General features: G+C 42.8%; 1 protein-coding gene across 1 annotated transcript in view; it reads left to right on the forward strand.

The window, feature by feature from the left end:
- Positions 1–27,891, forward strand: part of LOC311599101 (uncharacterized protein) — a 64,126-nt gene that overhangs the window by 15,897 nt on the left and 20,338 nt on the right. The window contains exons 3-13 of the mRNA XM_084784752.1: positions 5,570–5,625; positions 9,553–9,718; positions 10,286–10,412; positions 12,155–12,355; positions 14,420–14,501; positions 15,248–15,376; positions 15,985–16,140; positions 16,377–16,513; positions 19,298–19,404; positions 20,142–20,298; positions 21,745–21,815. Of these exons, the coding sequence (XP_084640878.1) occupies positions 5,570–5,625; positions 9,553–9,718; positions 10,286–10,412; positions 12,155–12,355; positions 14,420–14,501; positions 15,248–15,376; positions 15,985–16,140; positions 16,377–16,513; positions 19,298–19,404; positions 20,142–20,298; positions 21,745–21,815 (1,389 nt within the window). The remainder of the gene's footprint in view (positions 1–5,569; positions 5,626–9,552; positions 9,719–10,285; positions 10,413–12,154; positions 12,356–14,419; positions 14,502–15,247; positions 15,377–15,984; positions 16,141–16,376; positions 16,514–19,297; positions 19,405–20,141; positions 20,299–21,744; positions 21,816–27,891) is intronic.

Consider the following 27,891-nt stretch of genomic DNA (forward strand, 5'->3'; position numbering starts at 1 on the left):
TTTCAGTTGGATTTTGTATTTTGGTATTTGGTTTGGTTTTGCTGTTGGCTTCTCTGCGTTCATAATGCGTTCTGCCTATCAACCCTTTGTCAGATGAGCAGTCAAGGCACAGGCTCCCCTGCCCTGTTCTTTGTGTTTTCTCTTCGCTGCTGATGGTTTTCTTAAAAATTAGTGGTCATCCTTGCTCTAGCATTTGCCTGTCTGTGAATAGATCCTTCACAGACAAACTGTTGTTTTTCGGGAATGTTCCAAGTTTTGGTAGTCGTCAGTGAATTACCGTCAAGTTGACAAGACTGTTAATGCCACCTACTTATAACCACACTAAGTCCATACAGCAAAACTTCGCTTGAGCGAAAGCAAATTATCTGGCTTACCGAAGAGTTTCTCTGCAGATCGGCTGCTGGCCCCTAGTCTTTATATCTTTCTCATGTGTTCTGTCCCCTTTCTTCATCGGTGTTTTCTATTTTCCTGGTCCTAGCTCCTCCTGTGGGCCTGCTCCTTCTTACTGACCTCCAGACATTTAAGAGGTACAACCAGACTCAGGTTCCCAAGCCAGGCTGACTTGATTTCTGTGTTTTAATGGAGCCAATTCTAGAGCTGAAGGTTTTGTGGAGTCTCAAGCAATCCAGTAATTTACTCTACCCTGCCTCCTGGCAGGAAAATAGAAAGAGCCTCGGAACTGACGTGGCCAGAGCCAAGAGACAGCTATAAAGGGTGTGAGACAAGAGTGGGAGGCCGGGTCACTGAACTCTTTGGTTACTTTTGCTATCGAGTTAATAATTGTCATATTACTAAACAGCCCTTGGCTCTGTGAAGACCACCTTCTGTGGTTTCCAGTCTCAGGAAGACAATAGGGCACAATCGGACACATTACTGGACAAACTGCCAAATGTGTTCCCGTTACAGCTCACTGGGATGGAGCGTGCCTCTGAGGAAAACAAGCCTTGTAGCATTTGTATTCTGAACAGGCGTCTGTCTGTGTTTGTGACCTTTATGTTGTGACGTGTGTTAGCTGCTGTCTGGAATTGGAGAGAGGGAGGGAAGATGTCACCTATGCCCCGTCTCCTGAAGTGTTTAATGCCTCTGAGGCTCTTCAGCAGCCAGCAGAGCGGGGCAGATGGGTGATTAGAAGCACATTTGGGATACATTTTTAGATCTAATTACAATTGTGCTTTTTTTCCCATTCTGTTTTGCTTTTGCCCTGTGCTTAGAACACACCATATGAACATTTGTTGAGTGCCATGCTAGCAATCTCTAGTGGTTAATAAAACTTGTGGATATAAATATTGACAGCAGTTGCTTGTCCAATGGTCTCTGATTACAAGAAATAATCATCCTTGTAATCATGTTGGATGAACCAACATCCCCACATACACAAAATCACCTTTTCCTGGTAGGCACAGGATAAGGATGAACTATTTGGGGCAAAGTTTAGTAGTTGAGCACTTGACCTTTGACACTAATCTGTTCAAGAGTGGAGACTCCTTCCTGCTAGCGCTCTGCTCTCTCCATAGAAACATTCTCTCTGTGTGTGGCTCTGTCTGTCTGTCTCTCTAACATACACACACACACACACACACACACACACACACACACACACACGCACGCACACACGCACACACGCACACACTCACACACACATACTACAGTGCTACCTTTATTACCACTGGAAATGAACTCTCATTAACTTTTAAGTGTTTTCATATTATAATGTCTTTCTGGCTTAATCAATAATAGGTGTTAACTGCATAGCATACAAGATGCATTCTTTCTGTGAAGAAAATCAGTTTACTACTCATTGCATTATTAAATTCCTCCTGGTCTATATTATAGGCAAGCTTTCACATACTGACAGTTTAGGTCAATACCAATATCTGCATAATAAAAAAGTATGATGCCAAGCATTGGTTAGGTTGATCTTAGCTTAAGATTCAAAACAATTTTATTTTCCAAGTTCTAGGCATTCAGAGTTATGGACTAAGACAAAGTTTTTAATTTCTCAATTGCTCTCTTCCCACTGCCCGCCCCCCATGCTGAGTTAGATTTGGATTTAGAGCTTTTACCATTTACTCTACAATCTACCTATGCAAAAAACAAACAAGCAAGCCCAAACCCATGTGATACAGACTGGTATTTCCTTTTTTTCTTTCTATGACACATAAGAATGTGAGGCCCAAAGAGTTCAAATAACTTGTAAATTATTTTTCAATGTAGTATCCTTTTTTTTTTCTGAGAGATTGACATATATGGCAGAGTAATGAATCAAAAATTTAGAAAGAGGTAAGGTGTGGCAGTTTAGGCCTGTAAGCTTAAAACTTGGGAGGCGGAGGCAAAAGGAACACCATGAATTCAAGGCCACCTTGGTCTTTTTTCAGAATTTCAGATTAATTGGAGCTAACAAAGTTTGTTTTGATTTTTCTGTCATGTGCTAGTCTAGTCAAAGGTTGAGAGTGGTCATATGACTGCTTTCCATGTTGTCATTCAGGAGCAAAGGTTAATGAAGTAATAAAACACTGTCTCCAACAGATTGCTCCCATTCTTGTCCAAGATTACAACCTCACCTGTTGCCATTTTGATGCAGGATAAGATGGGAAAGAATGTGCATTTTTTAACCTTATTTTGCCCAGTAGTTGTATATATCTTTTATCCACATGTCCCATTGACCTGAACTTATACACGTGGTCATCATTGTCAGCAAGAAATTGTGGCAGCTATGTTGCTATGTGTCTGTTGCTAAGAAGAAAGCAAGAAAGTTTAAGGACCGTTAAGCCACTGGCCTTCCATGATACAGATAATAGATATTTTCTGCAACAACGAGAAGCAGGGGAGTGTAAAACCTGGGAACAGCTGGCCTTCTCTGAGGCAGATGTACAAGGGTCAAAAGCAGGTGTGCTGAATGAGAAGAATTTCTAGAGAAAGGGTGTTAAAGAAAGGGTCAAGCTTTGAATTGATGGCGATTTTAGTGAAAGATACTGAAGCAAAAAATTTGGGGAGAAAACCCCAACTTTGGAATTGTCCATGACTGAATTGACAAAGTGAAATGTATCTATTATCCATCCATCCATCCATCCATCCATCCATCCATCCATCCATCCACACATCTGTTCATTCACTGTTGATTTATCACTGTGTGGAAGTCAGAGGACAACTTTGGGGAGTAGATTCTCTAGGTACCACGACTCAGACTCAGATGGTTGGGCTGCGTGACAAGCTCTATCCACCGAGCTATCTTGTTGCCCAAGTGTGGAGTTTCTAGGGCTATGGGTCTAACAAAAAGTTCACTAAACAATAGACTGCTACTTGTAGGTCAGATCAAAAGACTCCAATCTCACTTTCCCAGGCAGAGACTGACTGACTGATTGATTGATTGATTGATTTGCAACTTTCTTAACCTCCCAAAGGCTTTCCCTTTTATATATAAAGTATGAGAAAACAATACTACTCAGTGTTCTGAAAATTACTTACAAATAGCTCATACTTTCTAAGCACTGGATTACATTAGTAGCTATTGTTGCTGATATTGCTATTGAATTAGAAGAGGGAGCTACGACAATAACACGGGCAAGTAGGTCTTGAAAACATTCCAAAATAAGTAAGACACAAAATTCAATTTCCTCACTAGAGTTTGGGCTATAAGATTAAATAGGGGGGGGAGGGGAGAAAGGTCTAATGTGCTGAAATGAAGTGCCTTTAACAGTCATTTTCTTAGTTATTAATACATTTCTCTTATTTGTAGAAAATTATATCCTTATCTTATGAGTTGTTCATTCACTTATGCATACATTTAGCATTAGGCTTGGTGATTGAACACAGGCCCACACAACCAAGCATCAGTTCCCTTACAAAGATATACCTGTAGCCTGTAGAAAATGTCAAAAGCAGAAAGAGGAAAAGTAAAAATCACTCATCATTTCCCCATCCAGAAACAGTGGCTTGCTATTGCTGCCTTTTTTATATGTATGAGTGTGTACATACTGAATTTCAATGTTCTTAAATGGTTGTCAGGGGTAAAAAGTCAGTTAACTGAGTTTCTACTATATGAACTCAGAAAACGATATCTAGACGGGCATTGTGTCTATGTGTGTGAACGTGGGTGTAGACCTGTGGCCAATGATAACTAACTGCTAAACTCCTAAACTTATTTAAACACTGTTGGGGTTTTTTTTTTTCCCAACTCAAGCATGGACCTCATAGATGATAGTGAGTGATACTGTAGCATCCAGTGTCAAAGCTGAACATACCACGGTTTCCTAGATGATGATGACGACATAGCATCTGATGCCAAAAGCTGAACATAATAGGATATCTGGTAATTCTTAAACATCTGGGGCTTAGCACAGACCCTTTCATGGATTGCCTACACACCAAGGGCGCTTGTCACAGAAAAGGTCTCCTCTATATATTCAAGGCATTTTTCAGTGCATAGAACTTCAGCGGGTTCAAAGGTTCCCTGAAGCTTATCTGTGGGGACCCAGGGGCCCTCCCCACCATTAGAATATGCTTCTTTGTATAAGCCTTCCTTCTAACGATCTGGTAGAAGAGCTACTGCTACAAACTTCCCTGTGTTCTTAATTATGCTTTACTTTTTCTGTTCTATGGTAGAGTAAGGGATTGGGAGGCGGGTGGGGGACCACCCACAGGCAGAGTCATGAATCAAGACCAAATGATGACATAAGTGCTTTTTGGTTTTGACAGCATAGAAATATTCTCAGCCATAACCTTTTGGAGTGGTCTTAAGGAGGAAGATTGGCTCTCGTTGACTGAAAGAATGTGTCATGATTTGGCTTAATATAAGCCATTTTTATCCTTTCCTTGGATTTGGATCTCTATTATTTGTCTGTGAAATGTGTACAGTGAGGCCGTGGGGAAAGTCTTTCGCCTAATTATTTGCTATGCTGTATGAACGGTACTGCGGACAATCAATAACAATCAATAGTAATTGTAGCTTGGCCCAGAGACTGGAGTCAGAAGCTACAGCGGGCATAGGTCCATGGTACTTTTCATTAATTTTCTTTTGTTAGTTTTCCTATAATTTTAAGATAAATTTGGAAGCTTCGTTTGCTTATGAGAACAAATAGCCACTGTTTCTTTTCCTTTTGGGGGAAGGGAATATGTAATCCCAGGTGTTTTCTCTCTGTTAATGAGAAAAATGTCTTTTTGCTTCTGACTGAATGGGCAGGGGAGGAGGACGGGTGATTTGCATGGTTAAATGATTGCGGGCCCTTCCTTGCGGAAGTAATATTCCCCTGTTGTCAATTACTTCTATACAGACATCTGGATGTTTACCCTAGAAGTGTGCAGATGTCAACTTGTTTCTGTATCATGCTCGGAAATGTGGCAATAACTTGACTTTGATTTGAGTAAACATAAAATATCTAGCATTTAAAGTCAGAAGTTCACTGTAGGAAAGGGTTTAGACTGATGTTTATTAAAAACAACGGTGCCTTGAAAGAGAAATTAGATCCATCCCTAAAGAAATAGACAGGCAGATAAACAAAGCTACGGTTATGCTATCTTAAACCAATAGCAGAGTCTGATAATGACATTTATCTACTGCTTGAACTTTCAGAAACTGGCGCTGAAGACATTGACATCCTTCCCAATGGCCTGGCTTTCTTTAGTGTGGTAAGTACTGTCTGCTCTTCCCATGGGCAGTACGGCACAGACAGGACCATCTGTTTAAGCTCATAGAGCAGAAGCAGATTTTTAAATTCCTCACCTCTCAAAGTAAATTCTGTGAAGAAGACAGGTTAGGATGGGCTGGAAAATGTCCTTCAACTTTTCTGAGTACAGCGATGAAGAGTTTACTGACTGATTACCTTTTCTCTCCCAGTTTGTATAGCACTAGAACGGTCCAGTTCAAATTGTTTTGTAAGATGTTATTTAAAAAGATACCTGAGGCAAAATGGTGACCATTTTGCAAGCATGGGACCTGGGTTCCCATTCTCTGAGCCCCTGTCCAAAAGCAGAAACAAGAGCACACAGCAGGGGATGCTGGTAGTCACAGAACTAGAGAGGATCACAGGCCAATGAGCCACGGGTTCACTGAGAGGTTCTTGCCCCCCCCCACCTCCCCCCCAAAAATAAAGTAGTGAGATCTGGAAGGATGGCTCAGCAGGTAAAAGCTCCTGTCTCCAAGCCTGATGACATGAGGTGAGTTTAAGCATAGGAACCTACACAATAGAAAGAGAAAACTCATTTTCACAAGTTGTCCTCTGAGCCTTACCCCTGTGCGCTCCCATTCTCCCTCTCTCTCTCTCTCTCTCTCTCTCTCTCTCTCTCACACACACACACACACACACACACACACACACACACGGCATCACTGTGGATACTAGATGCTACCACTATGCTATTTTCAATATAGCATTTTTTCCTTCCCACTATATGTTCCATTTTAAGCATAGTCAATTTTATATTGATATGTACTACTTATTCCTTAATATATACCAATTTTCCCAAACTAAGACCCATGCGTCCTTCTGAGTAGCTCATCATAACTGAAAAACTGGCTACTACGATTATTCAAAGGCTTCTCTTTTGCTGAAGAATTCCTGTATGCTGATAAATAATCTCTCTTCTGAGTGTCCGATAGAAAGGCATTCAGACTCGTTGCCTGTGGTTGTGGTGCAGAGGATGTCTAGCTGGAAGGCGATTGAGTGGTTCTGAGCCCATTTTCCTTACCTGGGCAGTAGTCGGGGCCTTTCAGGTTGTCCTTGTCCAGTGTCTCTTGAGGAAGAAGTACCTGACGTCACAACCCGCCTGGGCAATAGTCGGGGCCTTTCAGGTTGTCCTTCTGGTCCTTCTCAGCAGCGTTCTTGTCAGGCTCTGAGGCTCAGGAGGGAGATGGAGAGTCTTGGAGCTACATCAGAAGATAGTCACAACACTAGTAAAAACAGTTACCAAACTTATAAGAAAGGTGAGTTAACTCAACACGGAGGCGCTTGAGGGTTGGAGCACTCCTTCGGTTCCTGATTGTTCTTGTAGGAAAGCCTCTGAGGAGATGAATGTGACCTCTGGTGCAAAAAGAACTGCTGTGGTCCTCAGGAGGAACAGTAACAGTTTGTTTGTTTGTTTGTTTTGGTTTTTCCAGGCAGGGTTTCTTTGTATAGGTTTGGCTTTCCTGGACTCACTTTGTAGATCAGGCTGGCCTCGAACTCACAGCGGCCTGTGCGTCACCATGGCTGGCTTGTTATTTGTATGGTGATGTACTTAAAAATAAAACAAAAGTTTAGAGCAGAGAGATACTGACGTGATTGAAGGTGTGGGGGTAAGTGTGAACAGTAAGCACCCTGTAGTAGAGCTGTCAGGTGACAGAGCGGCACTATTGTTGAGAGTCATACGTGAAGAATGAGGATTAGTAACTGCTGACACGGGGCCGTCATGAGGCACGGACATAGCTGTAGTGTTTTCTACTTACTGGGCCACCCAGCGTGAAAGCAGACAATTGTTGATAGATGGTAAAAATGAAGAATTTCCTTTTCACATCAATCTCTGTGCATGAGTCTTTGTGTTTTTATTGTGCCTTTAAATTTACACAAAATATAATAAACCGAATACAGTAGTGACTTCATAGGAAGTTTATTATCACCGGTAAGGCTTTCCTTAAGAGTGGGAGGAAGATTCTGCATTTTATCGTTAGCCAGACAATCCAGATCTTCTCTGCAAATGCCATGAAAGCTGTTAATACAATTCAACAGTCCCTCTTGATTAAAAGTTCCAAGACAACTAGAAATAAGAGGAATTCCCAGAAACCGACACCAAACCCGATTCTTAATGGTAAAACGTGAGCTATGTTTCCATTAATGTTCAAGAGCAGGGAGCGACTCTGTATCCCCACTCTCCCTGTCCCCCGACATATTGCCAGTCCCCTGGAGTTCCTAATAACCTAATACAATTAAAAAAAAAAAAAAGAGGCATGTGAAGCAGAACTCAAAAGACAAAAGTGGCCATTATTTTCAGATACTGTGAGCCTCTGGTATTTTAAAACAACTTAGAGAGCCAACTAACAGATTTACTTGTAAGAGAAGATTTGTGTTCGAGGTGTACATATAAAGTGCCATCTCTTTCTCTGTGCTGTGGTCCACTTGGACACAGATACTCAGTGGTGATTAAGGAGTGACATGTTAGAGGGAGGATATTGGTACCAGAATATATACGAGACATCAAAAGAACCAAAAGCATCCTCTAACAGTATGAATGTGATGATCCAGGATAAAGGAGACACCATGGACAGATGGGAGGAAAGATAGGTTATTTGCCATGCTCCAGATTCTGAGATCTGGAAATAGACAAGAGTCCTTGCTTGTGTGGTCTGGTCAAGCTGTGTCTGATGGTGACAGAGAGACGGGGCGGTGGAGAGCAATGGTACTGGTGTGTGTGGCATCATGCTGTCATTTGGAAAAGGGACATTGCCCCAAGTGTGGGTGAATGAAAGGGTGAGTCTTGCCCATTTGCTGAGAAGAGGCTTGTAGACATCGAGAGGAGTGCAAGGACAGTGGACAAGGCCTGAGCATCGAGGTACCCAGCTGAGCATAGGACAGTGGTAGCCTTCACAGCAGCCTGTTGGCTTTCACCTTGGCCCATGCAGTGTATCACATGCCAGTGGCACTGGGGTGGTGGAGAGAGGGATAGGATAAGTCAGGCCAGATGGGTACTGTGCTTGGAGGTGGGCTCACAGGAAGGCTGGCATCTGGAATAGTGTAAATAAATTGAGGGATGGAGCCCTGAATCTCTAGAGGGAAGCATTCCTGGACAGGTTGGTCTGGGAGTAAACCCTGACGTGAGAACATGCTGACTTATCATGGAAGGTCATGAAGCCTGGATGCCTAAGACATTGTGGGTCTGGAAGAAAGACATGGGGTGAGGAGAGATGGCATGGGAGGGAGGGTGGAAAAGAGCTTTCAAGCCATCCTGAATCATTCTAGTAATCTTCTCTTGGGAAGCAGTAGAGTTTTGGTTAAAGGTGTGTCATAAATCTGCCACAATCTGGGTGCAGGGGGAACGGAGACGATAAGGAAGCAAAGGCAAAAGAAACCGAGCTGTTTTCCTGGTCCTGATGTCCATGGGGGTAGCCATGGAGACATGGAGTAAACTACCCATCTAGCTGTATGAAGGGTATCCTTTCAAAGAAACACCAGCGGGTGTTGCTGACCAGTTCTCAAGCCTTCCCGATTCCAGCAGAGCGTAGGCCTGGAATGGGAGGGTTTCCACGGTTCGTAGGTGACTGTCTACTCTCCTGACTCTCACCTCTGCCTGGAATTTCTCAGTCTACCACCCATTTGGTAAGCCTTCAAGAGAAGGAAGGCCTCCATCATCTCTCAGAGCTCAACAAAAATCATTGGTCAATTTCCGGCTCCCAATTGTCATTTCTTCTTCTGTTCTGTTTCCTTTGTGTTCCTAACTGTCAGTCCCACTTTCTTTGTACATGTGGCTCGATGGCACCAACTTGAACTAAAGTTGCTACTGATCAATCATGAACACTGGGCACCTAATTCAGGAAGGCACCTAAAGCCTTTGTGTTTAATTTTTTTCCTCCCTCTCTTTCCAAAGGGCCTCAAGTTTCCAGGGCTCCACAGCTTTGCACCAGATAAACCTGGAGCCATACTGATGATGGATCTCAAAGAAGAAAAACCAAGGGCACTGGAGTTAAGAGTCAGCTGGGGCTTTGATTTGGCGTCATTTAACCCACATGGCATTAGCACTTTCATAGATGATGGTAAGAGCTACTGAGCTGCCGAGGTGAAGAACACACAGTGCTTTATGGGTGGCTGTGGAGAAAGGCCCCAACACATACACACACACACACACACACACACACACACACACACACACACACACACGAAGGGGACAATGACCTAGTGAAACAAGCCTGTGTTCTTCCTACGAACTGCTTGTCCACATGTCTCCTAAGCTGCATTTTGAGATGTCTAACAGTTAACAAGCAAAAGAATGCTTAGATTTCCTGACCTTTTCATTAGACCAGTGATCACTGCATTAAAAAAAAAAGTCTCTATCTCAAAATGAGCACATGAACACATTATGTATGAATTCTGTATATAGAGTGGGGAACCACTCTTTCTTAAAAGTTGGGACCCGTGATCAGAACTAACAGCAGGTCAGTGGGGTTGGGAAGGACCAGCAAGAAGAATAATCTGTTAGGCTGTTGAACAGCTGTGCCTTCAACCTTCCTGTGCCCGTGGCACTGTAGTGTCACTGCCTGCCCACTGCCCACGGGTCCTGTGTATATATCGTAAAGTGACTCTGCACTCTTTCCATCCTTTAGATGATACAGTTTACCTCTTTGTTGTGAACCACCCAGAATTCAAGAATACAGTGGAGATTTTTAAATTTGAAGAAGAAGAAAATTCTCTGTTGCACCTGAAAACAATTAAACATGAGCTCCTTCCAAGGTACTTTCCTCTTTGTTCTCATTTGCCTGCTTAACTCTGGCATTTCTATATAGGTGTGTGTGTGTGTGTGTGTGTGTGTGTGTGTGTGTGTGTGTGTGTGTGTATGATTTCATGTAGATCAGGGAAACCATGGCCAATGGTTTCTTGGTTTCATGACCAACCCTTTCCAATAATTAGTCTTCTGAATGAACTCTGTTGAGAAATGATGAAACAGAAGACTTGGGTGACACTCCTCAGGCCCAGTCTGAGATCAAAAGATAAAGCCTACCACTTTTTATGGCCATCACAGTCACTTCAAATAACTTAGCATTCAAATACCTGGCCATCCCTGGAGAAGTAGCTTGACTTTTGTGGGACTCAAGGGCTTTATACAAAGCACACTCATGCTGTCTGTTGAGCTTGGGGCTGCTCGCCTGCAGAATTGAGCATCCAGGCTGCAAGGGGACCACTACTACAGAAATGACAGCGATAGACAGTTTCACTAAAGGAGACTCAGGGACCCCTCCCAGCCCAGTTTGCACTAGCTTCCTACTCTAAGTCTAAACTTGATAGATGTTTTTTTCATCTTTACTTCCCCATCTAGATTATAAGCATGCAATGCCCAATCATCCTTCCCGAAAGTGCACTTCATAATAAACAGGGGCATGACTACCAGTCAGGAAGTCTGAATTGTGGAGCTTTTTCAGGAGGGAAAAAAAAAAAAGCCTTCCTTGTAGCTCTGAATTTTTCATTTGACAGAGAAGAAAGCAGCTCTTTCAGAAATTTTTGCATAAGATAATTGGAATTTCAATTTAATAACCCTTTTGCCTAACTGGTTGGAAACGGTAATTGTTTTGAGCATATCAATCTCTCACTGGAGGCCCTGTTCTCAGACCATTCCATCGCTTGTCTCTCGGCACATGTTTATTGAATGCCTGTTCACTCCCAGCTTGGCAGCTTTGTGAGGCAGGTAGAAATTGAGCAGTCAACCTTAGTTTGACTAATGACTAAGCAAGGGACCTCAGGAAAGTCCCAGCAGCAGAATAAATGAGGGTGGGATAAATGTGACTGACAGCCTAGTCACCGCGTGGCCTCCTGCAGTTCCACACCTGAGCAGCTCTGTCTTTATAGGCGGCTGTTGAATCCTGTAATGCGCGTGTCAGAAGACATGCCTTTAGCTGGGCATGAGGGCACACACCTGTAATAGCAGGACTTGGGTGGTAGAGACAAAGAAATGAGGGATTCAGCGTCCTCTTCAGCTACGCAGTCAATTCCAAGCCAGCATGGCTACTGGAGACCCTGTGTCAAAAAAAAAAAAAAAAGATGATGATAATAAAAGAAATAAAAGAATGCTTTCTCCCACCCCCCGGAGACAAAGTCTCATTGTGTAGCCTTGGTTGAGCTTGAAGTCAAGTTCCTCCTTCCTCTACTTCCCAAGTTCTGGAATTCCGTGTGTGCCACTGCACCTGGCTGGATCTCTTCCCTTCCATAGGGATCCTGCCATGATTGGTAAAGGCCTTGCCCTCTGATTGCCTGGTACTGCATGTAACTCCTCTCTTGCAGTTTCTGTCATAGTGCGCTGCCTAAGGCTCTGGATCGTCATGTGATCAATAGCTTCCCTTTACTGGGTGGGGGGTGAGGTGTGGGGGGCTCCCCCAAATTTAAAATCCCTGCTGCGTAAAGATTGGGAACTCTCATCTGATCTTCTACACAGAGACATTAAGGCTTTTGACTTCCTCTGCCGTGGTCATTTTCTCTTCCAGTGTGAATGACATCATAGCTGTTGGGCCGGCCCACTTCTATGCCACCAACGACCACTACTTCTCGGATCCTTTCTTAAAGTATTTGGAGACATACTTGAACCTGCGCTGGGCAAATGTTGTTTACTACAGTCCAGAAGAAGTGAAGCTGGTGGCAGAAGGATTCGATTCAGCCAATGGGATCAATATTTCACCTGACAAAAGGTATACAGCGCCCCCCCACACACATACATACTGTCTCCACTTCTAAGTAAATTGTCCTGATAAACAAATCCCTTCTGTTTCAATGCATCACTTTTCATTTTATGTATAACAACATGGATTGCACATTAAATAACACTACAGTAGAATGATTTGATGTTTTAAATATAAGACAAAAAGGAAAAATAACAGGTTTTTAAACTCCTCCTTCAAAAAACTTTTAAATTATTCATTAATGCCACTCTGCTGACTATATTATTCCATCCTAAGGATGATTTTAGACTGGTTGAGGATTTCTCTGTTGATGTATACATAATTTGCTTATTATTTTTTTCTGTACCAAAACCACTTCATGCTTCTCATTGACCACAATACATCCAGTTACTATTTTAAAGTAAATGCCGCCCCCCAAGCCAGCATTAAGGATTTTGGACTTAAACAGAATGGGTTAAAATCCCAGGAAAGATACCAGTTGCTTCTTTGAGAGTCTCACTTATTTGAATATTTACATGAAATTTCTGTAGAATGAACCCCTATGAATAGACCTCATGTGAATCTTTTCCATGTTAGCCTTAATATATGTTGCCAAATTATTTGCCATAAAACAAAAAACAAAAGCAAAAACAAAAAAATAAAAAATAAAAACCTCTTCTTATTTTTATGTACACAATCACAACTTAGAAGAAAAGATTTTAAATTCTTAGGTTTTGTTTTTTTCTGTCTTACTGCACTGAACAAGCAAAACTACCACAGATATTGTCGTTGTGAATTTGGTAATTAAGTGTTCTTGTCTTGGGATGCACTTAGTACTTTCCTTTTCAGTACAGAAAACAAATATAGATCACTCAAACCCTCTCTAGCTGGCCGAGTCTGCTGTATCCAGTCGATTCTCCATTTTCCACCTTTGGCATTTCTGTGTCCATTGCAGTTTGCTTTCAAACCACCTCCATCTTTTGTAGTCTGGCTACTGTGGTCCTCCTGTGACTGGTTACGCCATCCCAATCTCTGGCTGCAAGTGTCCACTATGGCACTGGCTGGAAAGAGCCTACCCAGTCAGCTGGACTCAGCCAGCCATTTGTCCTCAAGCTGCTTCTTTATTTGAAGCACTCAGTAGAATCCAGGTCAATCAGATCAACGAAGGAAAAGGTCGTCGATATTGCTCTAATAGAGTAGTTTCACCCTCTTTTCTGATTCCACACTTCTCATAGGACAAGAGCTCTTTGCCTTGCTGATGCCCCTCTGTAGCTCACACCCCTCTGCCTTGGCTGACTTGCTTTCAGAAGGAGCTTCATCCTCCTGTCCTTGTACAAGTGTCCCCTCCTTTGGAGGCCTTTCTACACCCTGATATCTCTTCAGTTCTAGACTTGAACTCGTTCTCATGGGTACTGGTGTTGGCACTGACTTGGGTATTGCATGTGCACAGACCAGTTTGAATTGGCCAGGGTATTGGAAATGTTTGAAGAGCAAGGTTGTGTCCCTTCCCTGTGTGTCTTTTCCACAATCTGGTATTTTGGCCTCATGCAGGAAGACTGCCCAGTGGGGCAGCTGCCATGGAACACTGGGTTCCAATTTCATGAATTACCCTCACTCACTGTCCTGTACATATAGACATGCAGCTCTGGATAAATAATTATCATAGTATCAAGACTGTATTAATATTTTATTAAACAATAATATATTAAGAAACATTTAAAGTATTTCATGCCATATAATTCTATATGGACATGATAAAAATAGTAAATTATATGCTGTAAGGTCAAAAGCTTTTTTTATATAATAAAATCCAGATTTTTTGTTATTTCAATAGCAAATATTGTGAATTTTATATTTAACTGATATCTTTTACAACCCCCTTGAAAACATATTTAGTAACTCCATGATTGTTGAAGCACCGCTGAGTTGATTTTGAGGGCTTATTATTCTTTTTAAATAAAAGTTGACCTTTGTCAAACAGTCCTCCAGGGGCATCCCTGTGAACTTCTAAACAGATTTCAGGACTTTCTCTTTTCTGCTGTATTAAGACATCTTTGTTGGCAGAGAGCACTAACCACTGTCTTTTCTGAACAGGTATGTCTATGTTGCTGACATACTGGCTCATGAAATCCGTGTCTTGGAAAAACAACCTAATATGAATTTAACTCAATTAAAGGTAAATATTTAATTTTCTGTGTGGATGCTAATTGATTGTTCTTTGCAATATATATATAGTGTGGCTAACTATAAGACTATCACACTGAAAACAGGCTAACTATAAGACTATCACACTGAAAACACAATATGGATCCAGACAGGGCAGCCAGTCTATATTCTTAGATATCACCCATCCAATAAGACGGCATCCATAAGTAGGATGGGCAGTGGTTGCAGCCAGCAGTGGATGGAGTGATATTGGCATTAGGTTTAGGACTGTTCTGTAATGTACTGATGACATCTAATAAATCCAAATAAGACTTTTCACAATTGAAAAGAGTTGAGTTTTCAAATGAAGATTTATGAACATCCATTTTTTTCAAATAATAAATGAAGCTAGAAATTGAGTTGCCCACCATTATTATTTTCTGCCAACAGAGCATATATTTTAGGTTAAGAATTTCCTATCTTGCCTTGATGGACTTCCTTAAGCTAACAGATCATTGTGCATCTTTTAAAACAAAAGCAGTTCATTATTATTATCATTTGGACAGATGGATTAGACCCTAGTTTTCTTACTTTCAGAGAAGGTGAAGAATGGCCCCAAGCCAGTTCATTAAATTTATTTTAAGTGATATCGGTGTTAAAAGGGCAGGTGCGGGGAGGTGTAATGTCCCCACATGCATAGGAGCAGGAAAGGTTAGCTCTAAATTATTTAATCAAGTTGCTTGCATCATTTAGACATTGATGTTATTTCTTTGTAAGGTTCTGCAGTTGGGCACGCTTGTAGACAATTTATCTATTGATCCTTCCTCGGGCGACATCTGGGTTGGCTGTCACCCTAACGGCCAGAAGCTCTTCGTGTATGACCCGAACCACCCTCCCTCATCAGAGGTTTTTATATTTTGAGTTTTTCAACCTTAATTATTCAAGTCCCTTGAACTAATAATGGAATAAACTGTCACAAGGATGATTTGTTAGTTCTTTTAAACCGATAATACAATAAACCTGTGAGGTAGTTTTGTAATTGCTTTAAGCCAATAATTGGCAGAATGTTACATTGTTCAAATGCGTTGAGAAAAGTAATCTTTTGATGTATTAAATTATGGTGGGGACTAGTCAAAAGTAATTTTTATAACGACACAGGTCCTGTTCGTGTGGAATTCTGGCAATTTAAAAAATTCCTGGTTTATTGTCAACTCACCACATGACAGGAGTTTTGTACCTGGTGAAGTAGAGTTGAAGCAGTCATAGTGTTGGGAGCCCATTGCTATTAATGTTCAATTGCTGTAATCACACAAAATCCTGTGCTGCCATGGCTTGACAAGGTGCTTTAAAAAGTCCTTTCTTTGAAGGCTAGAGAAAGTACTTTCATTTAAGCATTAAGGTAACTGCTGTTTACAGCAGCATGCCTTCTTAATCTTGTGTGGTTGGAGAAGACAGGGGATTATTGGTGCTTGGGTGTGAGATTCCTTAGTAATACTTTGTATCTCCCTGGATAGGTTCTTCGAATCCAGAACATTCTATCGGAGAAGCCATCAGTGACTACAGTGTATATCAACAACGGGTCTGTCCTCCAGGGAAGTTCGGTGGCGACCATATACGATAGGAAACTTCTCGTAGGAACTTTATACCAGAGAGCCTTGTACTGTGAACTCTAAATTCTATTTTTTGGCACACAAGTGCAATAAGTTGTAGTAAAATAACCTTTTGATGAATTGCTAATCCTGAGGGAGTTTTACCCAACAGTACTGACCTGGGATTGTACCACATACGTAGTTCGGGTTTATCTCAATAAGGAAAGGCCCCACAATTCTCATGCGCTTTAGGCAGCCAAAGAAAATAAACATTATTGTTGGGTTCTGGCTTTGTTTCTTTTTTAATGCCAACCCAGGAAGAGAGAAGAAAGCTGCTTTTCCACGAGGTGAGTGCCTTTTGCACAGAGGGGCTTCCCCTCCGTGCCTCCACCATGTACGAGTCCACTGAGATGGAGCGAGTTATGTCTACTGATCCCCGTGCCGTGACCGCTATGTGCGTGCATTCAGGACTACTCAAAGATAACATTTCGATGTCTTGTACTTCCAGCTTTGTTTACCATGTTAAAGACTAACATGTCAGTTTTTCTCAATTAAAATGTTATTACAAATTACCATTGTCACTTAGCAAAGCCTTTTGCTTCGCTCCCCCCCCCCACCCCCATCTTCTGTCTTCCTCATTATCGTTAGGACACTTGGCAGTTAGTTACCAAATGGCCAACAATTGGGAAGTGCTGCGCTCATTGTTTCACTTAATCTTAATTGCAGCCTGGAGGGAGTAGAGGTCGATATTGTACCGTGGTTAACATTTCACAACGGGTCAAGGTCACACACCTCCTAAGGGTGAATATCAATCTGTTTCTAATGCCAGAGCCTATGCCATTAGCTGCTATGTGAAGCTACTGCCGTAGAACCAGCACTTCATGGTAAATCCTCTCCCTGTTGTAGATAGTGGGTTCTGTTGTGGGTTTTTTTGTTTTGTTTTGTTTTGTTTTTTTGTTGTTTTTGTTTTTTGTTGTTGTTTTGGTCTGTTTTGTTTTGTTTGTTTGTTTTTTCCCAAGATACCAATCTGAGTTCTCTGTTTGTTGAATGATTTAATGGCTTTAAAATGGAAGTTGCAGAAGAAGTATTCTTAAACTTGGGCTCTGGTTCATTTAGCTTGTATTTGTGTGTGTGTGTGTGTGTGTGTGTGTGTGTGTGTGTGTGTGTGTGTGTTTCTGTTACTTATTCTTTTCGAATTTTCAATTTATTCTGTTAAGAATGAATTGAGAGATGAAGTTCAGGACCAAGGAGATGAATGCTTTTCACTGCTTCCATTATCCAAGGGGAAAATGTGATGTAGTAGATGATAGGGCAATGATACTGTTTACCTAAGGATACAGTCGAGGAAAGAGTGTTTTCAGGTTGGGAGATGCTAACTGTGGCAATCTATCTAAAAAGACACATTCCTAAGGAATGCCAGAGTACAACAGGCATCAAGTAACACTGCTTTTCATTACCTTTGTTAAAAATTTCATTTATGCAAAAGGGAGTATATGGTAATAAGCACATGCCTTGCTTATCTTAGGCAAGCAAGAAAGGTTTTAGTAAGCCCTGATTTGAGGTATCAATGAGTATGAGAGACTGCCATATCAAACAGTAAGTATAATATGTATTATTTATGATGACCTTATGATCATTCGCTGAGGAAAAGATTTGGTCATTTAGTCATCATTCCTCAAAACAACAGACACTGCAGTTGGATTTGGCACTAGTAGCGCTCTCTCTCTCTCTCTCTCTCTCTCTCTCTCTCTCTCTCTCTCTCTCTCTCTCCTTCCCTCCCTTCCTCCCTCCCCTCCTGTGTGTGTGTGTGTGTGTGTGTGTGTGTGTGTGTGTGTCTGTTTTATGTTTTGCAGTATTAGAGATCACACCCAAGGCCTGATGTATGCTAGGCAAGTGCTCCAATAGTGAGCCATGCTCCATCAGTGAGCAGTGCTCCCAGATCTGTAATTCTTAATAGAGTTTGATAGCTCAAGGAATTGTGCCTCAGAGCAGAAAGCAAATTCAACATACGGAGAGGATGGAATCCAAAGGAATGCTATTGCTCTCCTCAAGTCCCCTAGCTTCGCTTAAAAACAAAAGTAATTGAACTCAGGACCTCTGGAAGAGCAGTCAGTGCTCTTAACCTCTAAGCAATCTCTCCAGCCCCCTCAGTCACAGACATAGGGGAGGGGAGTAAGGGGGAAATGGGAGGGAGGAAGGAATGGGAGGATACAAGGGATGGGATAGCAATTGAGATGTAATATGAATAAATTAATAAAATATATTTTTAAAAAACAAAAGTAAAATGCAGCATCTCACTAGAGTGTCTAGCCCTGGCCTGGCTTCAAGCACTCAGTTCTCCTGTCCCAACCTCCTGAGCACTCAGATGATTTCTCCAAGGTGATGCTACAAAACATTAACACTGAAAAACATGCAGCTCCCAGGAATATTTTTGTAGGTGACACCTCTGGTGAATTGGTCATGAAAATGGTTGTCCTACTTACTTTTGTGGGATTTGAACCACTAAGTCTTCAGAACTTTTGACATAAGGGGCCCTACACTCTACCCTCAGATTTTGCTAAAGGCTGTGTAATCATATATATCGTGAAGGGTCATAAAGACAGGTTCATGCATTGACTACTGATGGTCTTTCTTCTAAGTGGCTTTCACTTGCTTTTTTTCTCCTATAAGCATCTTCATTTCCTAGCTTCAGGGAGGTAGGTTCAAGTCCTGGGTCTGTCTTTTCTGTGTTTGGCTCACTTGAGAATAATCTCTTGAAAGACTTAAGAGATTGGCATGCTGTGTGCTGGACAAAATGAGCTTTGCCTGGTACCAACATATTTCTTGGGAGAGAAGTAACATTTTTCTCGAACCTAGGGATTCTGCAAGAGCAGTATATGTTGTTTACTGCTGCTGAGCCATCTGTCCATCACCCAATATTTTATTTAGGTGTCCTATAGGTCAAGGGATACCTTCTTCTTGATATTCTTAGTCCTATAAAACCTTCACATTTCAAAAAAAGGCTCCTTTTTTTTTTTAAACTGAATTCTCTTGCTATTACGTCCCGTTAGTAGATAAAAATAGATGATGCTTAAAGGTGCAATGTTCTCTAAACTCCGCAAGTATTCCACCATCTTGCGATGCTCCAACACCGTCGCTTATCTGAGAGGAAAGTGTGCTCTTTACCAGAAGGACCACGGGAAAGAAGAGCAAGAATTTCCCATGCTCCCTTTACTGCATTGTGCTCATCCTCCTCCAGGTTGCCAGACAGATGCACTTGGATTCTCACCGGCTCCAGCACACTGAAGACACACAGTCTAGAGCTCCACTTCCCGGAGCAGGATGAGCCAAAAAGCTTGGCTCTCAGTATTTTCTCTCATTTGGGGTGTTTCAGGAGCAATTTCTCCTCCCACATCTAGCCTTCCAGAACCCAGAAGCCTAGTCTATCAACTCTCAATTCCCACCCAACTCTCCCACCTGTGCCGGCTGGGTGCAGCTAAAAGTACTTAAATTTTGTGGCTTTAAGCTGGAGCTTGGGGGCGGAGTTGGGGTTGTGGTGGGGGGCGCTGGAGAGGTGGCTCAGAGGTTAAGGGCACTGACTGCTCCTCCAGAAGTCTCCAGTTCAATTCCCAGCAAGCACATGGTGGCTCACATGTGATCTGATGCCTTCTTCTGGACATGCAGGCAGAGCACTGTATAAATAATAATAGTCTTTTTTAAAAACAAACAAACGCGGACTCCAACTTGTGAGTTCAAACCAGAGCAGCTCAGAGCTTGGCTGACCTTAGCCAGAGGTCACCCACTCCGGATCTGGGACTAGAGCCTTATGAGGTCTAAATCCTAGGCAGAAATACGTTCTTGAACTCCGTGCACAGAGAGGTGGCCTTGGAATCCGCACCTTAAAGCGGCCTTGGGGCAAAGGTGGACTTGAATCCAAAGAACAAAAATTTCTTTGACACTCAAGCAGACAAGCGGCTTTGGGTCCCCCACGCTGAGGTGTCCGCGAGCCTTGGAGCATGAAAGAGGAAAGAGCCCAGGACTGCTCGAAGGGCACCGCGCACCTGCCAGGAGGCGCAGCAGGGCAGGCGCACGGAACTGAACAGTGGGCGGGGCCGCTACGTCCTTGCCCTGGGAAACGGTCCCAGTCGCAGGCTCCCTGCTTGCCGCTGCAAGACACCCAGATATCATGGGGAAACTAGTGGCGCTGACCGTGCTGGGGGCCACCTTAGCCTTAATAGGGGAGAGGCTCCTGACTTTTAGGTGAGTGAACATCTCCATGGAGATGTCTTCTGCTCTCTTTCCTTTCTGGTCCAAGTTAGGTCAAGGAGAACCCGCTCCTAACTTCCGAGCTGGTGGAGAGGAGCAGTTTTGGAATTTCGATCCTTAATGCCACCCAGCGAACTTCCTTTTGAGAATCATTCTCAGGGTTAAGGGCTGCCAGGATAGGAAAGCCCGCATTCGATTTCTGAAGGTTGGGTCGGTGCCTTTTCCAGGTCTTCCGCTACTTTTCCCTAGAGAAATACTAAAGTCCTTTGGAGGTGCTGAACTTGAGGGAGGGGGGCGGGGAGGGGACCAGAGTTCCATCTGGATGTTTATAGATGACTCAGACACTGAAAGTGCTGGGTTACAGCTTGCCGACAGGAACTGGCTTGGAGGGTGGTTGACATTTTGAAAGTAGCAGATCCAGCAGTTAACAGCCATTCTAGAATTTTCTCAAGCAAAATCAGTTTAGGCTAAAAGAACTTTTTTTTAAAGTTTTTTTTTTTTAAAGTCTTATTCCTAGGTGGGGCTAAGGCCTCTGCTTGTCTTGGTGTGTGTTTACTCTTTCTCTAAGGAGAGGCTGGTCTCAGAGCTCCGCTGCTGCAATCTGTTCAGATGCTTGATATCTGTTGGCAACAGTTTCTAGTCCAGCTTGAGAGTGTTTTCACTGTTGCACTTGCTCCCCAAACAAGTGCCAGAATCATCAAATAGTAAATTTAAGGGTGGGACAGACACACACCACACATCTGTGTCTGGTCCAGCTAGGGTGACAAACAGCCCTCTGGTGAGTTGCAATCACATTCCTAAATAGTACTTTTAGTAAGGGATCGAAAAATCTAACTTCAGTCTTCTTGTATAGAGTTGAATAAATATTTTAAGTTCTACCTAGTATTTAGAGGATCATTTCACTGTAAAAATAAGAATACTGTTTTGAAAAGTAGTTTGGCTAATGGTTTTAATGGTAGTCTCATCCATGAAGTACATATTTGTAAGGTAAGTCAGCATAAACTCAGTTGAAAAGAACGAAGTTCGAACAAAAGTTAACAGCTTAGCTCCTTGAAGACCTCATAGAAATTATTTTTTTCTCCCTGCTGGAGGAAAGCGGTCAAGAGAAAATAGGAGATGAAAGAAGGAAGTTCAGATTTATAATAGATAATACTTAAGAGAATGATGCAATGCTGTTTTGTTCATTTAGATGAACAATATTTTTTCAGTTCTGCATAGCATTAAGTGGGATCTTATATTTGGCATAGAATTGTGCTTTATTCTTTCAGCAGTAACTGTGACATTAGCTTGTGTAGGCACCGTGCTCGTACGAGACTTATTACATAACTATAAACCAAAGGTGTTGCCTACATATCTGTTATGCCACCCATAAAAAAGAGGCATCAGCCAAGACATTTACCTCCACATTGGTTTCTTCATGTTGATTTGTATCTTCTACAGAGCAAGAGTTACTACATCTCGAGGAATAAAGTCCATAGAACCTCAGAGCTGCCACTTGATTCCGGGACTTGGTAAGTATACGACAGGACCAAGAGGAGACAGCAGCCAAGTTATGACAGTCCCTATTGCTCCCTGGTGTGACTTCTGCATGCGACTTTGTCCAGAGTCCCCTGTGCATATAGTCTCCATGGGGCTTCCACAGAGTAGCATCTAGATGACCCAGTTGGCTCGTCTCAGCCTGTTTCCTTTCCATCCTCTGATGAACCTCACTTACTGCTTCTTGCCTGCTCTCTGTCTCGTGCCAATCTTGGTTTCAAGTTTCTTTTCTATCAACACTTTCTGGCAAGCGCTTCTGGTACATACTCAGACTTTCCGCCTACCTTTTCTGTCTTTCAAAAATCTTAACCCCAGCTCGGCAGGCAGGTCTCCATCCTCTCAAACTGGAGGTCTTCTTTCCCCATGACTGAGGGTAGTTTTGTTTATTTCGATTCAGACTTAACTGACAGACTTCCCAGCCCTGCCATTCCCCCTGTGGAACTCACAGCTGGCTCTGATGGCCTTCCCTACAGTGTGGCGCATCATTCTCTGGAGGCTTAGTTAAAAGTCTTAGGACCGCTGGTTCCCTCACTGTCTCTTCTGCTTCTACAGGGAACCAGTGGGCTGTAGTCTTCTTTGTGCCCACTGACCTCAGCTAGTTGGCCCTGCTACAGTGTTCACTTTGGCTGGCAAGCCTGCAGAACCCAGCTAGAGTCTGCTCCTCACTGTCCGAGGAAGGAGAATGTAGTCTCTGTCTTTCTCATCTTTGTTATGACATCCTACCTGCCCCACCCCCCACTCCCGCTGCTGCCACCATTGTGGCTCACTGAAGTCAGCCACAGATTCATCTCTCTCCTCCTCATTCTCAGACTCTGCAACTCAGATTGATGCCACACCTACCGCATAGTTTCCTTCTGAGCTGGTGTTCTCTTTCATTGGCAGATTGTAAACTCCCTAGGGTCAAAGACATAATTTATCGGTATGAGATAAGATGGCTTATATTGTGATGTGAGTTTGTGTTTTCTTTTTCTTTCTCTATATTAAAAAAAAAAAAAAAGAAAAGAAATCTTTTACCTCCTACCTTGTCTTTTCTTTGTTTCTTTTTTTTTTTTAAAGACCATTTCTCAAGTATCTCCAGCTGGCACTGAATACTACATAGCCAAAAATGACCTTGAACTCCTCATCCTTTTGGCCCCATTTCCCAAAAGCTGAGATCACAGAGGTGCTCTACAGGATCTCGTTTGTGTGCAGTGGGGACAGGGCCACAGGCTCAGCAAGCACTGAATTAGCTGAGCTACCTCTCCAGGCTTGTTCGATGCCCTTAGAAATGGTTTATGCTGCCAGGTGCAGAGAAGAAGGAAACGACTCCCCCTAAGTAAACTTGGTGTTGTAGAAACCAAAGTGTTCAAGGGATTCTGCTGGGAAGAACTGAGCATAGGAAGTATATATGGATTTCTGAGGCTAGTGAGCCCTGTCCACAACCCCACAGCATTCTGGGAAGGAGCAAGCCTCAGATGGAGCCTCACAAGGAATCTTCAGAGAAGCTGCACCTGTGCCCTTTGTGTTCCAGCTTAAAGGGACAAAGGCCTGTGTGTGACTCAGAAGTGACAGCGTCTTCAGTATTTAAAGGACTGCAGGAGGTTTCCGTTCTTTTTTATTTCAAGACAAACCATCTAGGATCATGGTACAAGTCTTAGTAGACAACAGTGACTCAGGTTCCGTTCCTTATCAGTCTCATAAAAATGAGGTCCTTGGTTCAAGAGCCAATAAAGAACCTACTATAGCCTCGAAGATCTATGAAGCGTGCGTAGCATCAGTGCTCTGCGTAGAAGACACCGACACATAGAAGGACTAAGTTAGTTGCCTGATGCTCCAGGTGCTCACCTGGATTAGGGGTTGAAGTGGCTTGCTTCCATGCCTTTGCAGTCTCTGCTGATATTACTGATTACACAAGTTGAATATAGATGTTCCAGCACAGTCTTACTGGAACAGAAAACACTAATCGCTAGATTATTACTAAATGGAAACCGACCAAGAGAAGGAGACTAGATACGTGGATAGAGATAACTAGAAAGACAGTAGTCATGAGCCCTAAGTATTTGACGGTAGAAGGTTTTATGTAGCAGTGGAGGGGCACTGAAGGACTTGAACAGAGAAACGGAGTGTAGCAGGTGCATAGCCTTCTGTTTTTATTCTCTTTACAACTAGATGGATTTTTGCTATTTAAATTATTTTTACCTCTGTGTGTGTGTGTGTGTGTGTTTGTGTGGGTTTGGTTTACTGGAAACCATGCATATTTAGGCAAGGACCCTACACCTAAGCTATATCTCTAGCTCTTTTTTTTTTTTTTAACTTTGGGTCTTGTTAAGTTGCTCAGGCTTTAAATTTGTATACCTCAGTCATGCCCCACATTTGTAATCTTCCTGCTTAGGCCCTGCAAGTAGCTGGGCCTCTGATACCAGCCTCAATTAAGATCAAACTTTTGAATTTAATTTAGCAGTGGGGAAAAAAAAAATCTCTCCCTTTTTGTATGTTTATTTTTCCTCCTGCCTCCTTCCTCCTCCTCTTCTCCTCCTTTGACTTTATTCACATACAGTCTTGCTATATAGCCATGGCTGACCCCCAACTCATGGCAATGCTCCTGCCTCATATTCCCAAGTGCTGAGATTGTAGGTGTGCTCTGCAGATTGCTTACAGGAAGGATTGAAAGGTAAAATAATTCTCCCTTCAGAAACGCTCTCTTCCTTTCCTCCTTTTGTACTAACATTGCGCTTTTTCCAAGCCTGTTAAGACTAAGAATTATTTTAACAAGGAAGCTATGAAGCATCTCTTGGTATCTAGCCAAAGCTACACTTGAAATACAAGTTTGCTGTTGTAGTGCTTTCTGGGGGCAGGATGGTCAAGTTGCAGCTTTGTATGTGCTACCTTTCAGCTTTCCTTCCTTTCTGCACCTTCCCAGTCTCTAAGATGTACTGATACTCCATAGTGAATTCCATTTGTTTACTTACCTAAAAGTCAGAAACTTTTCCACCAAGGTATAAAATATAATCAAATCTGGAGTGAAACTGTCTTGGGGTACTTACAGATAACTGAAGAAAGGAAGAAATTATTAAGGGATGAAGTCACAGTAGGGTTGATTTGTTGAAATGTTATAGGTACTTCTTTTTTTTTAAGTTCTATTTATTTATTATTTATACAATATTCTGTCTGTATGTATGCCTGCAGGCCAGAAGAGGACACCAAATCTCATTGTGAGCCACCATGTGGTTGCTGGGAATTGAACTCAGGGCCTTGGGAAGAACAACCAGTGCTCTTAACCTCTGAGCCATGTCTGCAGCCCTATAGGTACTTCTTACAGAGAGATGTAGCTGAGGCTTTCGACCACAGCTGTGTATAGACTGAGGGAACACTCAGAAGACAGGGCCCTGTAGCTCTCACTCCCATTGCTTTCCCTGCTGTTGAGGTGCCTGGGACTTGTATTGTAGATTCCATATAGTCAAGGGAATGGGAGCTGGAAATGCTGTCCAGGTGATGCTGCTTTTCCACATTGGAATGCAAAGCTCCAGCTCCTATGTGCTGCCATAGGGGGAGCAAAACAAAACCAAACAATACACAGAACCCCCAACACTGCATGTTAGATCAGAGTGATGCTGTCGCTTGAGATACGTAAACTGGTGTTTGGGAGAGAAAAGAAGGCAAAGCTGAGATCACACAACTCAGAGTGTCTTGTATAGCTGTTAATCAAGCAGCTAAACTGCAATGTGGATTAGGGCCTGATGAACCCCCTCTAAGCTGAAAGCACTGCAGTTCATCCTCCCAATTCACAAAGCATTCATTCCCAGGTGGGCTGCTCAGAGCATCTCGGTAGAGAGTCCTTCATTTCCCCTCATGACTCTGAGCAGCCCCTGCTGCTATGACCCAGGCTTAAGGGAGAATTGGGGAAGTGGGAAGTCAGAAGCAACGATAGTGCTTCTTCTGAATGTCTTTCATTTTTCATGCCACTGGAAAGTTGAAATCTCCCCATCAAATCACTATAAACTGAGACTTATCAAACTCATGTCATGTGACTCCAAAGGGAGACAAAGTTCAAATTGCTAACATGCTTGCTTACTAAGTTAAACAGCTGGCATCAAGAGTGTTCACAGCGAAAAGGCAGGCAGTATGTGGAACACAACACAGAATTAAAGCCAGGCCTTGTTCCCAGGAAGCTTTCGAGCTAATAGAAAATTAACAAGCAGACACAGAGCACAGTGTGAAAAAATGTCATGGTAAAGTTGCCCACAGGCAGCAATATTTGCAAATAAAGATAGATGCTAAACCTGTGAAGGCTTTCAAAAGCCGAAACAGCAGCTTCGTGCCCAGTAGTCCACTGGGGGTAAGGATGGTGTGAGAAAAGGTTGAACCAGGAAGGAGAGGAAAACATTCCTCTGTGTGTGTGTGTGTGTGTGTGTGTGTGTGTGTGTGTGTGTGTGTGTGTGTACACAATGACTCTAGCATGATTCATAAACTACTCAAGGAAGCACCAATAGAAACCTAGACTGGTCCTGGGGGGCAGGACCAGGATCAATGGGGAAATGAGCCTGGGCCAAGGTGTGGATGGATTTGGATCTACACCAAGAATCGTGAGATTTATACTGCTAGCTCTATTGAGCTTTTAGAAGGCTTTAACTAGGGGAATGATAGGGTCAGCTTGGCAGTTCAGAAGCATGACTATCAGCACAGACAATGGGACAGGGGAGCAAAGCTGGCCCTTTAAGAAACCATTGTAGAAACCCGAGAGTAGATATATGACAAACAACTGAAGCCTTGGGGGATGAGAGAAAAGAAAGGTGGCAATGATAGCTCCAAGTTCCCTGTTCTGGGTACCTGAGGATAGAAGTGTCATTCTTTGACATTAAAAGATGGGAAAGATAAAGGGAAGAAACTTTCAAATCTCTTTGGAATTTGTTGAACATGAGAAACTGGGCAGTGGACTCAGCGTTGGGTGGTTGTAGAAGTCTGAACTTGTGAGAAGGACTTGATGCAGATTAAAGAGTGGAGAGCAGGTGAGTGGGAACTGGAGGCACAGGACTGGGCTGTTACTCGCCCTGCCATGAGAAACAGGCAAGGGCAGCGAGACCTTCTTCTATATTCACAACAGAGTGAGAGAGAAAGGCAACAGAAGATCAAGAAGGAGTCATCAGAGAGGTGGGAGAAATATCAGAGGAGTAGCCAACCTGTGATGCCAGAAACCACTTTATCTGATGTGTGGGTTTTCCCAGTGTGTATTTCACTCCATATAGAAATAGCATCAATTTTTTTCAAGCCATCTGGACACCATCGGTAGGTAAGTCTTGATGAACCAAACTGCTCAGGGAATGGGAAACTCTGGTTAATTTTAGTTTTCAAATTACTACGTTGGGATTAGTTTCCTCCCTGATTTCTGGTTGTCTGCACCAGTTGCTTACCATTCTATTGGTTCAAATTCACATTTTCTTTGGCTTTGCACTGCTTTTCTTTTCCACATCCACCTATATTTTCTCCCAGTTGCTTAGTGACAACCTAGTAATCCATTTCCCCAGGTAACTGTTTCCCATGTGTTCCAATTATCGCGGCTGTGTAACAGCCCCACACTTAGTGACTTTAAACAACAAGGCTGGACATAGTGACATGCATCTGTAATTCTAGCACTCAGGAAGCTGAGGCAGGAGGATCATGAATTCAAGGCCATTTTGGGATACCCAGGGAGACCCTGTCTGAAAAACAAACACAAAAATTCTAGTAATTTTTTCTTACAACACTGGCAAGGCTTAGTGAAGGAAGAAAGTCCAATTGTTCCATTTGCATAGCGAAGATATCTTCAGAGGTTGGTAACAAGTCACCTGGGATCCTCTGGCTTTTCACCCCAAGATACAGTGCTTTGTATCTTGGAATAACCAAACTTTTGTATTTCACTCCAGTCTCATGGTACACCCTTGGGGGGGGGGAGAGATAGGAAGAAGAGAGAGGAGGTAGGAGGGAGAAAGAGGGAAGAAGGGGGGGGGGAGAAGAGAAGGGAAGCAGAAACACAAGGAGGAAGGGAAGGAAAGAGAGACTGCACCAGGGCTATGACAGTTAGCCTCCGAAGTCACA

This window comes from Acomys minous (genome assembly GCF_964271855.1).
Source record: "Acomys minous genome assembly, chromosome: 6".
Lineage (NCBI taxonomy): Eukaryota > Metazoa > Chordata > Mammalia > Rodentia > Muridae > Acomys > Acomys minous.